Raw genomic sequence first — 13,339 nt, 5'->3', positions numbered from 1 at the left:
TCATAAGTGTATTCATCAAGAACTCTCATTAATCGTCCATAAGGAAGTCAAAGTCAACCATAAAGACAAGATTATTGTTCATGATAGATCGTGTTTTTATTACAAATCATTTTAGTGATTGATAATTAGAACAATGTTCCCTTACAGTTTCAAATATTTAACATTTTATCACAGAATATCCAACTATTCCCAAAATAATTCCTTGAATCACGCGGTGAAATCAATTCTCACCATTGTTTCCATTGAGAAGGACGTAGTCGGCACCAGCGATGATTCAAGAATGTGCGATTTTACCAGATAATTCAGTGGAACCTCGTTAATATGAATCTCGTGGGCGAAAGTGACGAAATTGTCGTATTAAACAGATTTTGTATTATCCAAATCAGGAATAATATAAATATCTTAGCCGGGACATGCTGGAAATCATCGCAATGAACAGGTTTTGTCTTAAACAGAATCGTATTAACGAGGTTCCACTGTACAACCGATATACAACTTACAAGCATCATAATCAAAATACATTAGTATCGTAGAATGAGTGATAACATATATATCAAAGCTTAGAAAAAAGGACCGCATTTCACCGAATGACTTCCAAAGTTACATTAGTCATACCAGATTACTAATAAATCTTTAACGTTAAATTAAACAGTGAGATGAACCTTAGTATAATGCGAGTAATTACATTCTAACAAAACACTCTATCAATTCTTGAAGTAATCATTGTCAAATGATTACTCCAAGATCAAGATTAATCATTTGACAATGATTACTCCAAGATCAATTGAATTGTGAAGTATGGACAATCGCCTCATGAAAGTGTGCTGGCAACATTTTTGGGCGTATAAGCTAGTTCAAAATACCCCAAGTAGTCAACTGGACGATCAAAAATTGTATGCTAGGCCATGAGGTGTCCAACGTCTGAGGGACAGCAGATTCACACCTGCCAAACTGATTTTCACAAAATATTACCGCATTTAACTTCAACCCCCAATTTTCGATATAAAAGATGGTGTATTCAATTCACAGTCAACATATCATATAGCCTATTTCTAGCTACCAGAAATAGAAAAGAAAAAAAATCACTATTATTTCTATCATTCAATATCCACGTACAATTAAACATATGCATTACCGAAAATATCTACATCCAAAATTTCACCTCAGAGAAAATAACACCTCAATGCTTTGGATTATTATTATATTAGGCGACAAATAAAAATCACGCCCAAATTAAGCTAGGTATACGAAATATGATATATATATATTAATAATTTGAATTGGAAATAAAAACACATATATAATAATTACAGACTAATTACCGCTAATCTATATAAAAAAAAGAATTTCAGATTTGCTCTTCAAAATTCCAACTTGTATAGCGGGTGAAAGGTTTTGTAAACATCCCGAAGTACTGTTCAGAATTACGACGCGAGATCAATATATGAAATCATTGTTGACCGAGAGGGCAGCACGGGCGGATCTAGGCAAGGGTCTTAACGAAAAAGGACAAATCAAATTTAAGGAATGAAAACGACGCGATTTCGCTTTATTTTTTTTTCTAAAAAACTCAATATAAAGGGATCTTGGTCACCAAGATCCGCCCGTACTGTTTGAAAAAAAAAATGCGCGCTCTCTATAATCTTAATCTCGAGTCCAAACGTGAGTCTGACAATGTTCCATAGCCTGAAAATATACGAAAAGAAACATTCGAATAACCTGTACTTCAGTAGAATAGCAACACTCGGAGAAAAGATAATAAGTTTAAAACTCACTATATACTGAATTTAAAAGATCAAAATACACAACATTTCGAACTTTCACTAGAGATCATCATCAGGTGTCAGATTCGTTTATAATCTCTCAAATTCTGTATATAGTGGGTTTTAAATTCACGTGAACTTTGGTGTTACGTTAACTGGTAAAATATGTATGATGTATCCACCATCCTTTAATCACTTATACAGTAAAACCCCACAAAACACCAGGTGCCGGATTTATAGACTGGTATCGAAGTTATCCCTAGGGGCAACTCCTAAATCGGGGTAACAACCACCAAAAATAGTAACAATGAGAAACCATGGTTATAACTGACAAATTTCAAAATGTTCCCGTGGACTATTTTCAATAGACAATTCATTGGCTGTAAGAAATCATACATTTCGACCGAAATGAGAAAGTTCGATTTGTTAGTTTCGTCAGCCTATTGGTTATAATGAATGGATATATCTGATCCATATTTCCGATATAATTTCACATATAGGGGCCTGTGCTCTAAACTAGGTTAGAGCTAACCAGTGGACAAATGCCATAGTGACAATTGAGCGACAAGTCTATGTATTTGTTCACCAGTCAACTATGACCAACTTTTGAGCCCCAGATGCCACAAAACCATTGCATATTTTTCTAGCCTTAACTAAGTTAATTCTATTGCACTGTAGTTCAAATTCGTCAGAACCAGTAAAGCTCATTGGAACCATATTCACCTGACATCTTTTAGCATTCTGAACACTTGCGCACCAGTACGCCGGGCCGTACGTACATTTCTCACCGCCGAGCAAATGAACGAGGCCGATAGTCGGTTTTTTAGCCGCCGTGCACAGACGAATCTCCTACAACAGATCATGAAAATAAAATTAGGAACAATTCAGTTGCATTTTCTCTGTTTTTCAAAGTTAACCCTTTCAGTGCTGGCTAGTTAATATCCTATAGTGCTGAAGATAATTTGAAAATTCTGAAAAATTCCACCCTAGTGTGTTGAATAACGGGAATAGCACTATAGTGCGTCTACACCCTGGCGCGGTATATCGTTAGTTATAATATTTCACTATGTTTGACAGGTGCTGCCATCTTTCAAGAGAGATAATTAGTAATTACTAATTAAATCAATACACCACAATGCGGTGTACTAGCAAAATCCATCACTGATTCTTACACCGCACTGAAAGGGTTAATGGTATATCGAATTCCATGTGTTTTCCCTTAGAGAAATTAGTTCTCTGTTTTTTCCCTGTTTTCTAAAATTATTAGAATAAATCAGTGCCATTCGTACTGTTGTATTGAAGAATATAATAGTTGCAGTCGAACACTTACGGCACAAACATCGGCAGGGTTTATGAGCTGCTGGTCCAATTTTTGAATGATAAACGGTCCGTATTGTTCTATCATATCGTCACACTGAAAAATATAACGTACATGAAATAAACAATTCCGAAGGTTTTCTTCTCAACAAGTGCAGTGAAGAATTCAGAGACAGTTATTGATTGAAAATTTACTGCACTGTCAGTGACCCTTCCCTATTAATATCAGAGGTGATGGTCAATAGCTTTGATCACCTTGGGATAAGCAAGGCGACTACAGGGTCCCTACAAATCAGCCATTCCGGGATAGAAGGAATTTTAAGGCGTCTGCATCACTTTCATATCCCTGCTATAGTAGGCACCCTCTAAATTTGTACTGTTTATCTCGCAAAAATTGTCAGTCCGGTGGTTTTGTAAGCAAATTCCTACCCTTACTAATTTGGCCTAATTGGGTAACAAATTCTGGTACTAACTGTACAAATTTAGGCGTAGTCTATTTACTGTATGACTTCAAAAATTTCTAATTTCCTCTTTCTCAAAATAGAAGGAATTTGTGGCATTTTTCTCGTCAATTACCAGTGAAAACTATACCAAACACTGAGTTGAAAAGTTACTCTTGTAATTATGTACCTAATTACCGGCACTCTTTTGATAACATATGGATTCAAGAAAAAAATCCAGTTTATAGATGATCGAAAAAAAACTAACTTTGATGAAGTAAAACTGACGATAATGGTCTGGTCTGTGTCTGTATAAAATTAGGAATGGCTGACAAAATATTTCCAGTGATCGATGTTGGATCCCACCAATAGAGTTCAGTACGTACCGGTTTTTTCATCGCAGCTGGTAAGAAGTTGCAAACTCGTTCGACTGCGTGGTCGATCGTTTGTACGGTCGACTGTTCCTTCAAGAGCATAGCCAAATACGACATAACCGTTTTGCACAACTGACAAACCTCACCACTCGCTCGGACTTGGGTCTCTGTAACGAAACAATTTCCGGTACATGTAGACAGTATAAAAACATCAATAAATATCTATCGCTTGAAGTATTGAAATTTTGCCAGTCATTATAACTTCATATCAAAGCAACAGCATTGAATGGACACAGTAATAACAATTACTTTAAGTGCCAATCGACGATGAATGTGACCAGTGACACTTCCGATCATAAGCACAAGTATCAAACTTGGTTTGACCAGGGAAGTAACATCTGCGTTTGCTACAGAGCCAACGACGATAAGCATTTTGTGAGGGATAGTGCCAAGTTTCAAGCGAGGACCATATATCTAGTGATAGCTGGTTTCACAGTGATAGCTTAGATGGATTCAAGAAAAGACCAGTCTAAAGCCGGGTGTAGGTCGACCTCGCGACGCAATCGTCACGTTGCGTCACAAGTGGGGGCGTAAGTCGGTTGCGATGTGATTTCCAGCGACTGTCTGCGTCTAGATGCTCCCAGTCGCAAGAGCGCGTTGGTCAGTTGCGACGGTCGCGTCGCGTTGCAGAAAGTAGAACATGTGCGACTCATTGCGACTGGCATCGCTGCCAGTCGCAACCCGTCGCAAGGTAGCGTAGGTCGGTGAATTGTTGCGACGCGATTGTCGCTGGCGGTCGCAAGCTGTCACAAGGATGACCTATGCCCGGCTTAAGACGAACTTAGTTCTATAGCCAGTCTTAGTCTATAACCTTAAATTTGAGACCATTTTTGGACTAATCCGTGTGCAAGCGGGGGGGAGGGGGGCGGCGGGGATTTTCAAGAGTCAAATCTTAAAACTCACAACTGTGGAACCAGGTCCTGGGGTTTACGAATTCACCAACACTGTACACACACAATAATAAGGCTAAAGAAAAACGATACCTTGTTTCTCCTAATCAGCCAGGGCACTTTTGGAAACCACAATAAATTTCAATCAATTCATGATTAGCTTGATAATGATTTAGCAAAAAAGTAATGTACAAGGAAGGTAGAGATAGGTGGCTGCTTGGGACAGCTTTTTTAAGCTCAGCAGAAAGGTGAAACAACGTATCAATTTTTTCTAGCCTCATTGAGCATGAGATTTCTATAGAATACTTACGAACAGCAGTGCAGAGGCCTAGTTGTTTGCAAATGACTCCCGGAGCAAAATCATTAATCAACAGTTTGATAATTAATGGTGCGTACTGATTTACAAAACTTTCACATTGACCACTAATAGTAGACGGTAGCAGACTGCAAACTTTGTCTAAAGCTGCAATGATATCTTGCTGAAAATGAATATATAATCAGATAAACAATCAAATATATAATCAGAACTGAAGGTTTATTGCCAAAACCGAAACGTATTTCATCTTACCTCGGTCGCATTTTTCAAAAGAAGTCCATCGAGTTCTTTCATGACGAATTCGCAGAGGACGCACGTCGGCCCAGCCTTCACAGGTGTTTGTTGCCTAGTCGGTTGATGTTTTTTCACCGCCGGGCTGCAAACTCCGAGGAACGTGCAAATCTGTTGCGGGTCGATGTCTGATGCGAGCAGCTGAATCAGAGCCGGGGCGTACGCGTTGACGTACGATTGACACTCAGCTCTCACTGTCTTCGGCATTAACGTACACACTCTATCTAAAGCACGTACAATTTGTTGCTGAAATAACAAACATCAAATCTTAACTTAATTGTGATTGGTTAGCATGTTCATATGCGGGGTCCCTAAAAATCAGTCATTCCTGGATATAAAGAGTTTTCAAGGAGTTTAAAAGGAGAAAATTTCAAATTTCTGGGAAGCGTCTGCATCACTTTCATATCATAAGCTCGTTTTGTAAGCACCTTTCTAGAGACTCTGTTCTACCATAACAAATCTTACTTGAACTCAACAACAATATTAGCGCTCTCGCAAAATACCATGTTTTTCTCAGGGCTAACAAGTTTCAAATGACTTGGGTAGCAAAACGCAATTTACTATATGTATATTACGGCCGGACTCCTTCTAATCAGAATATAAGAGATACCTCTTTGACAAGCATATTAGCCACGTTCACTCAGGATTCTGGGTTACGAAGTACCGTACTTGTGCGGTGCCAAATTTGTCAGAATACTGCGCTTAACAGAGCGAGTTGCGTTCACAGATGTTTCGGCACTTCGCAAGCCCATTTGAGTTATGCCCGATACTGAAGGCGATTTAAAGATGGTGTTTCCGTGCTATCATCCGTACTATACACATAAAATTTCAAACTATGAAATCAAATATAATATTCAACATTCAAACGACGAAGAATCAGCAGAATATATAAACTTATATACTCAACATAATTAATCGACTGAAACAAAGAATCAGTAAAATATATATACATAATTATCATTACCTCAGTCGCATTTTTAGTCAACATGCCGTCGAGGGTTTTGATCACGAATTCGCAGGCGACGCACTGAGCCGTTTGTTTAACGCCCGGTATCCGCTGGACGTTGACCTTCAGCAGCGACGCCGCCGCCGTGCACAGGCGCATCTCGACGCACAACTGATCGGGGGTCATGCCTTTCAGTAAATACTGTATAATCATCGGCGTGTAGATCTGTACCAACTGTTTACACTCGTCGGTCACCGTGGCCGGTAAAAGACCGCACACTTTGTCCAAAGCCTCGGCGATCGCCGCTTCGCTGCGTTTGTCGCCGAGCAATTTTTCGAGTTCTCCGACCATGAATTCGCACATGACGCATTCGGCTGAAGTTTTCACCGCTTTCGGTTTTTTCGGCGATTGAGCCGGCGTTTTCGGAGGCAGTTGCGCCATGACCGTGTTCGATGACGATTTCGTCGCGGTGGTGCACAAACCGATCGCGTGGCAAATCTGTTCCGGGTCCTGAAATAAACGTCGAATTAGCAAAACCATGAGATTACACGCGTAAATTCCTGAACTATAAAACCTGGCTCCACAGTGGCGAGTTAGAGTTAACTCTGAGTTTACGATTACATCATTGAGGTTTTCAGTGAGCAAACTCCGAGTCAAATCTTAACTCACAACTGTGGAAGTGGATCCTGAGTTGAAATCTGTTTCTAAAATGAATACAAAAGAAAATTTCAGGCCATTATTTTTCAGTTGCCAATACAAGTATAGTCGCAATAGGGCCATCACTCATTGAGGATTGGACTTCTCATCAACTTTATCTTACAAGATCGTAAGATGAGTGGACGTTATTGCAAAGCTCTTCTCACATTTTTTCTCAACCAAACATTATCAATAGTCGATGTTCTTGATTTAATTGACTCATATTGGTTGAATTGACGTTCCGAAACATCATGCGGAACCGCTCAAATGTATACACGCCGATCAAATTCGGAAACTTGCCATTTTCGGCATTATTTTTTACTTTGCAGTCCAACACTAGCTCAGACATTGAACAGAACACTCGTGGAATCATTTGTGGATAAATATCAGTAAGTAGCGATACAATACAAATATTGGTATCAATAGAAACTTAGAAAACAGTTCTAAGGCCATATCAGTGTATCTTCTTACGGTAAAGCCAATATTTAAGTTTGAAATATGTGAAGAATGTGCACCAGATGTTGGTAACGAGGCGGCCATTATCGCCCCCTTTACAGTTGGTAATGGAAGAATTAAAGTCATTATGAAATACTCACTATTTCATTGGCGAGAAGTTGGAATATCAGATTGCCATACTGATCAACTAATGAATCGCACTGAAAAATATGAAAATAAATTGATTATATCGGTACTAACTAAATTCCAGCACGTAGTTATTATTGATTTCAACCTATTCTATAAATTGCAGATCTGTGACCAGTTCTATGCAGACTTATGTACACATATTGATAAGTACTGGCCTCATTTGAACAAAATGCTTTCTTCTGAATATTCATCATGAACATATGAACTACTGAAATGAGTCCTTGTAGTAATAAATTTTTGGGTATAAAAACATCATCAGATTTCTACAGTTAACTTACAGCTTGTTGCTCAGGTCCCAGTCTTGTGCACAATTCATTTTTGATGAAAGCAGTGATTTCCGCCTAATTTCAAATAAACAAACACAGTATTAGATATGTTGCAAATGAGTTTTTCCAGCTGTATTAGAATCTTTTTTCAGTCAGTTGAACTTTGATCAGAATATGAAATTGACATAGGAAACCAAAACTCGCAATGAGCGGAGGCCTCTGCAATTCGGCAGTTGAGGATTCCACTAATGGCAAGCGAGGATTAATAAAATAAAATCCATCCATAATTCTATTGAAATTAAATGAATGATGAATAAACAAACAACCAATATCCAAGAAGATGATTTATCTAGGTGCAAGATTTGTTTGCAGAAGCTGAAATTTTAATTAGAAGTTCATTCAAAATGAACCTCACTGTCACAGCCATCTTGTGGGATAGTCTACAGCGCCGGGTCCTCATTCTAGGGAAAGCTACTATACTTCAATGCTTTTTTAATGCCACTTATAGATTTGTCATTCTTGTATATGTTAGTTCCTCATAAATTCGATCAAAATTCAACCAACACCACCAAATAAATCAAATTTGAAAAATGAAAACACATTAAAAGAACTAAGTAAGTCAATCTAATATTAATCTAATGATAATGAAGATAATGAAAGGCTAAAAAATTGATACATTGTTTCTCATTTCTGCCAAGCTTAAAAGTTGATCCGGCCGGCCGGCCGCCTATCTACACTGTACATTATTTTTTAAATCACGATCAAGTCAACCATAACAAACCCGGCAGTTATAGAAATGAACATATTTTATTGCAGTTTACAAAATGACCCGGCCAATTAGGAGAAACAAGGTATCATTTTATTCTAGCCTAAGTCTCCGGAGGCACATCAAAACGACAAGTCACAGGTATCATTTAGATGATATTTTGCATGTGTCTCCGCTAACCGCTCAACCGATGATTGTGCATTATCAAGAGAGTGAGTAAAAAATAAAGACACAAAGCCAAACGTTAAAAACACAGTAGAAATGCGAAAGATGATAATTATTCAAGCCCATTTTTAAACAAGTCATGCCTAGCACATAGATATCGGGTCTACCTGAGACTTCTTAGTATCAAACATAGCTTTAGCCTTTTGAATTGCAATTTTGCACATTTCGCACTGAAAATATAGTAAACGTTTCATATGTACAACGTAATGGAAGAGTTTTTGAATTATTTACCTCGGTTGCATTATTGCTAACGAAATCTTTGGCGACGGTCAGAATGGCTTTGCAGATGGTACACTGTAACGGTACGTTGACCTAAACAAGGGGCAGGGAGCACGAGAGAGGCGTGAAGAAAACGGTAAAAGAGTGAAAGGGCAAGAACGAAAGGATATGGGTAGGTAATTAGATGAGGTTGCAAGATAAGTGGACAAGGAGAGACGAAAGGTTGAGTGGTGAGTGAGAGTAGAGTTGGACGAGGTATTATAATTAGTGGAAAAAAGAATTGACGTTGGACAAGTGGATTGATGTGCGAAAGATAAAAATCAGAGTGGTAGAAAATTGGACGAGGTCGGATGAGTGGACAAGGCCAGAATAAGAGACGAAAGTCATCATATTAGAAAACAAATATATTCAAAATAATACGACTGAGTCAGGTTTCGATTGAATGTTCAGGTCTGGATTAGTAACTCTCTGAATCAGTAGAGATCAATCGAAACCTGCCTAAGGCTTTAGAGACATCTTTATGCGCCGATTTTAATAACGCTAACTATTTTTCGAGCCGGCGAGAAGAAAATCTTCCCCGAAATTCAATAAAGCTTATCTCGAGCTCATCATATGACATTCACACGATAATTATCAATATTATCTATTTGTGTTGTCCACTTGTGTCGTTCACTTATGTTCACTTAATCAATGTTAAAGGTCGACTAGTGGAATCAAGATCATTCTGAACTTTATCAGTGCGTCGCGTTCATAAAATCAGGTAGTCATGATTTTGCATTTGTTCACGTTTTCGTAAACCGGTACTTAGAAAGATTGTGAATTTAGTCATGACGATAGTGGAATCAAGATAAACCGTTCGAATTTACTTTTATATTATTCTTTACAGATTAGCGTGGTCTGTGAGGTACCACCAAATAACAAAAACATTGGTAGGCGTAGGCCTATGCTTTTGCCGAGAAAGAAATTAGAATGGACTAATTTGAGGCGAAAGAATGATTTTCTCAAATTTATAGCAATGCCAGCTGGGGCCTACATGAATCACAATGGTTATGAGTCTATTTACATTTTAGCCATGTTAATGATTGCTTAATGACAGTCAGCCGACATGCGGTTTATCAGCTGATTGTGGTTAAACCAGCGTGTACCCCTCAATAGTAGTAGCTTCACAACTTGACACAGAAGTTCTCCGATGAATCAGTAGCAAGTACATAGCACGAAAAATAATGAGCCTTTATACAATGCTAATGCTCAATTTTATACTTTATACAATGCTAATGCTCAATTTTGTTTACCAAATCAAATAAGCCGTTAGTCGCGATATAGATCTAGATCTTAGAGCTATCTTAGATCCTAGATCTTAGAGCTATTGTACCCTAGCTCGAACACAAAATCTCATCGAAATAAAATCTATCTAATAACGTATGAACAAAATAATTTCCAAAGAAATATCTTTTCGTAATCAGATAATTCTCGCCTGTTTTCGAAGAATTTTCTAGGATAACCGAGAGTTTCCGAGTACTATTTTACCAAGAACTAAGAAGGATTTTTCACGCTATTTCACACGATATACACGACATACCTTTGCAGTGGGCGCTTTCAGAGATGTGAACTTCAGACTGCTCTCGCGTTTCGGTGTCGTCTTACCCGCAGCTACTGCCGGGCACAATTTCAGGGCGGCGCAGATTTGATGCGGTAACAATTTACTCTTGATCATCTGAATCACTTCGTTGTAATATGTATCGACTATTTGTTTACACTGAAAGTATTCATTCGACGAAACATTGAAATCAACTCTAATCTTAATGTTTCAACCGTCCTGAAACTACTAAAACATTTGCAATTTCATATTTTTCAAGGATTCTTATTTCTAACAATTGTATCGTTAACTGTCTCAGTGCAATCAATCAAATAAATAATCCATCAGTGAGGCCAAACGCATACGGCAAAAAAAATTTATACATTGTTTCCCATTTCTGCTGAGCTTAAAAGTTGACCCAGACAGCCAGCCAGCCAGCCAGCCAGCCAGCCAGCCAGCCAGCCAGCCAGCCAGCCAGCCAGCCAGCCAGCCAGCCAGCCAGCCACCTATCAACCATGCACATTCCTTTTTTTCAAAATCATGATCAAGCTAGTAGCCATTACAGACCCGGATGTTATAGAAATGAACTGGTTACAAATTTCATTGCAGTTTACGAAATAACCCAGCCGATATGGAGAAACAAAATATCATTTTATTCTAACCTAATCAGTATATTTTTGACACTGGAAATAATATTATAAAATTATATAAATGCTGTTCTTGTTTTCAATACAGCATAACAACCTTCCTAAAATTCTTATTCAAATATTCAATGAAATTTTCCTCAAACAAACTTCTTACATTATAATTTACTTTTAATTACCAATTAATTTGAAGTAATTGCACTCAATTTCTTTAGCAATCACTTTATTTCACACACACGATCTGCGTTTTTAGAAAATATCTAGCTCAACACGAACCTGTCTTTGCGACTGAACAGCGGGCAAAAGAGTACAGCTTTTATCCAGGAATGATTTGACTTGAGCCTGAATAAAAACAAAATTATTTATCATCGATATTCAAACTTTATGGATTTTCGGTAAAATCATAAGGCCCCTGCTGTCCTAGGCCTATATCTAACTGGGGCCTTATGTAGTCTTGGCTAATTCAACTGTGAATCAAAATAGATGTATCTCATTTGTCTTAATTCCCAACAAATTGAAGCATGAGCAAGGGAGTTATAACCATGAACGATTTCTTTTTTTAAAGAAGAACAAGTGTGTAGGCGGTATGAGCTACCTATCCTTAATTACATTACTTACATCAGCATTTGGATCAAGCAGCATTTGTTTGACTTGCGCAATGACGCCTTCGCATAACGTGCAAATTTCACCATTATTCTAGAAATTGCATGTAGAAAAAATATTTACAAATAAGAAATGAACTTACGCAAAACCTACTTATTGCGGATACCAGTTTATGGGCCTAATCCAGAATTTTATTGATCTCGATTAGTCCTACCCAATCTACCATTATTGGAACATTGATTTTTGACATCTAATCAAGGCTGATGGATATCCGATAACATTTGTAAGGTATCCAAATGTATGGAAGAAGGTATGATACTTCATCGGGTTTAGATTATCCGCATGAAGGAACTTTTACACCATTCGAAAAGGTTGCATAGGTATTTAACGAAATGAAACATTGCGAATATTGAATTTGGCCAAAATAGGCCTATTTTTCAAATAGATAGACCATACCTGTTCAGTGGGCAGTTGTTGCTTACTCCAAACAGTGTCGATACAGTGATTTACGGCGCGACATTCAGAAGCATGGCTGATGTGACTGCACCAGTACGACGGTCCCCACGTACATCGATCGGTACCCAGTAATGGTGATGCACTGGCTGGAAATAGATTGTTAATGAAGAACACAGTTTAAATATGTGAATCCCAAAACCTGGTCAGTAACCATTAGGCCTATAATTCAGCCACCAGGGCAATGCTGATGATGGTGGAGTGACTGCACTTAAAGTGTTCCTAATGGTTACCTTACCAAATGCTATTCAGTATTCCAAGGGTCCTTAGGCCTAATAGTAATAACACTAACGCCACACTCAGACACAGTGGAAAGGTGACCTAAACTGCAGTTAGACCAGGCGAGGACCATAGAGTTACGAAAAATGTCAGTTTTCTCAACAACAGCACAAAGACACAAACTTTTTGCGTAATAGAACAAAAGGCAAAGCCGAAATAAAATTTCCTTTTAGTTTTAGTTTTGTTGTCGAACAAATCAATAATCATGACGAAAAAAACTGACGACTTATGAAAAACAATACACCTACCGGACGCCGTCAGTACGGCAAAAATAATCAAAATCTTCATCATATCGTCAGAAACGTCTCACTGACACTGTTACTGCTCGGTTATCGCCGTTCCAGTGACTAATTACAACGCACTTATGACCAAATTCCGGATGAAAATCACAAGACAACTTACTTCCGGGTCACCACTGTTTACTCGATTATGATTGGTCGAGAGGGGTATAAACTAAATCACGGATTAAGGCAGGACACTATAATACGGTCACGGACTAATTATTAACCG

At 38.2% G+C, this 13,339-nt stretch overlaps 1 protein-coding gene across 2 annotated transcripts; it reads right to left on the bottom strand.

Moving 5' to 3' along the window:
- Nucleotides 1-71: 71 nt before the first annotated feature.
- On the bottom strand, nucleotides 72-13,232 carry LOC141903972 (prosaposin-like). Of its 2 annotated transcripts, none has more exons than XM_074792392.1 (15): nucleotides 13,078-13,232; nucleotides 12,494-12,639; nucleotides 12,053-12,130; nucleotides 11,711-11,776; nucleotides 10,794-10,970; nucleotides 9,227-9,307; nucleotides 8,017-8,079; nucleotides 7,690-7,749; nucleotides 6,416-6,907; nucleotides 5,413-5,697; nucleotides 5,155-5,323; nucleotides 3,907-4,061; nucleotides 3,094-3,177; nucleotides 2,487-2,612; nucleotides 72-1,686 (listed from the first exon to the last, which is right to left on the bottom strand). In XM_074792392.1, the coding sequence occupies exons 1-15, from the start codon at nucleotides 13,118-13,120 to the stop codon at nucleotides 1,645-1,647; spliced, it is 2,067 nt and encodes a 688-aa protein (XP_074648493.1). In that variant the 5' UTR covers nucleotides 13,121-13,232; the 3' UTR covers nucleotides 72-1,644. The 2 variants fall into 2 exon arrangements, with proteins under 2 accessions (XP_074648493.1, XP_074648494.1); XM_074792393.1 differs by lacking the exon at nucleotides 9,227-9,307 and adding an exon at nucleotides 9,103-9,165.
- Between the last annotated feature and the right edge of the window lie 107 nt (nucleotides 13,233-13,339).

The sequence above is a fragment of the Tubulanus polymorphus genome, chromosome 4 (genome assembly GCF_964204645.1).
Source record: "Tubulanus polymorphus chromosome 4, tnTubPoly1.2, whole genome shotgun sequence".
Classification (NCBI taxonomy): Eukaryota; Metazoa; Nemertea; class Palaeonemertea; order Tubulaniformes; family Tubulanidae; genus Tubulanus; species Tubulanus polymorphus.
Note: the sequence above shows the minus strand (reverse complement) of the source record. Positions and strands in the feature narration are given on the sequence as shown.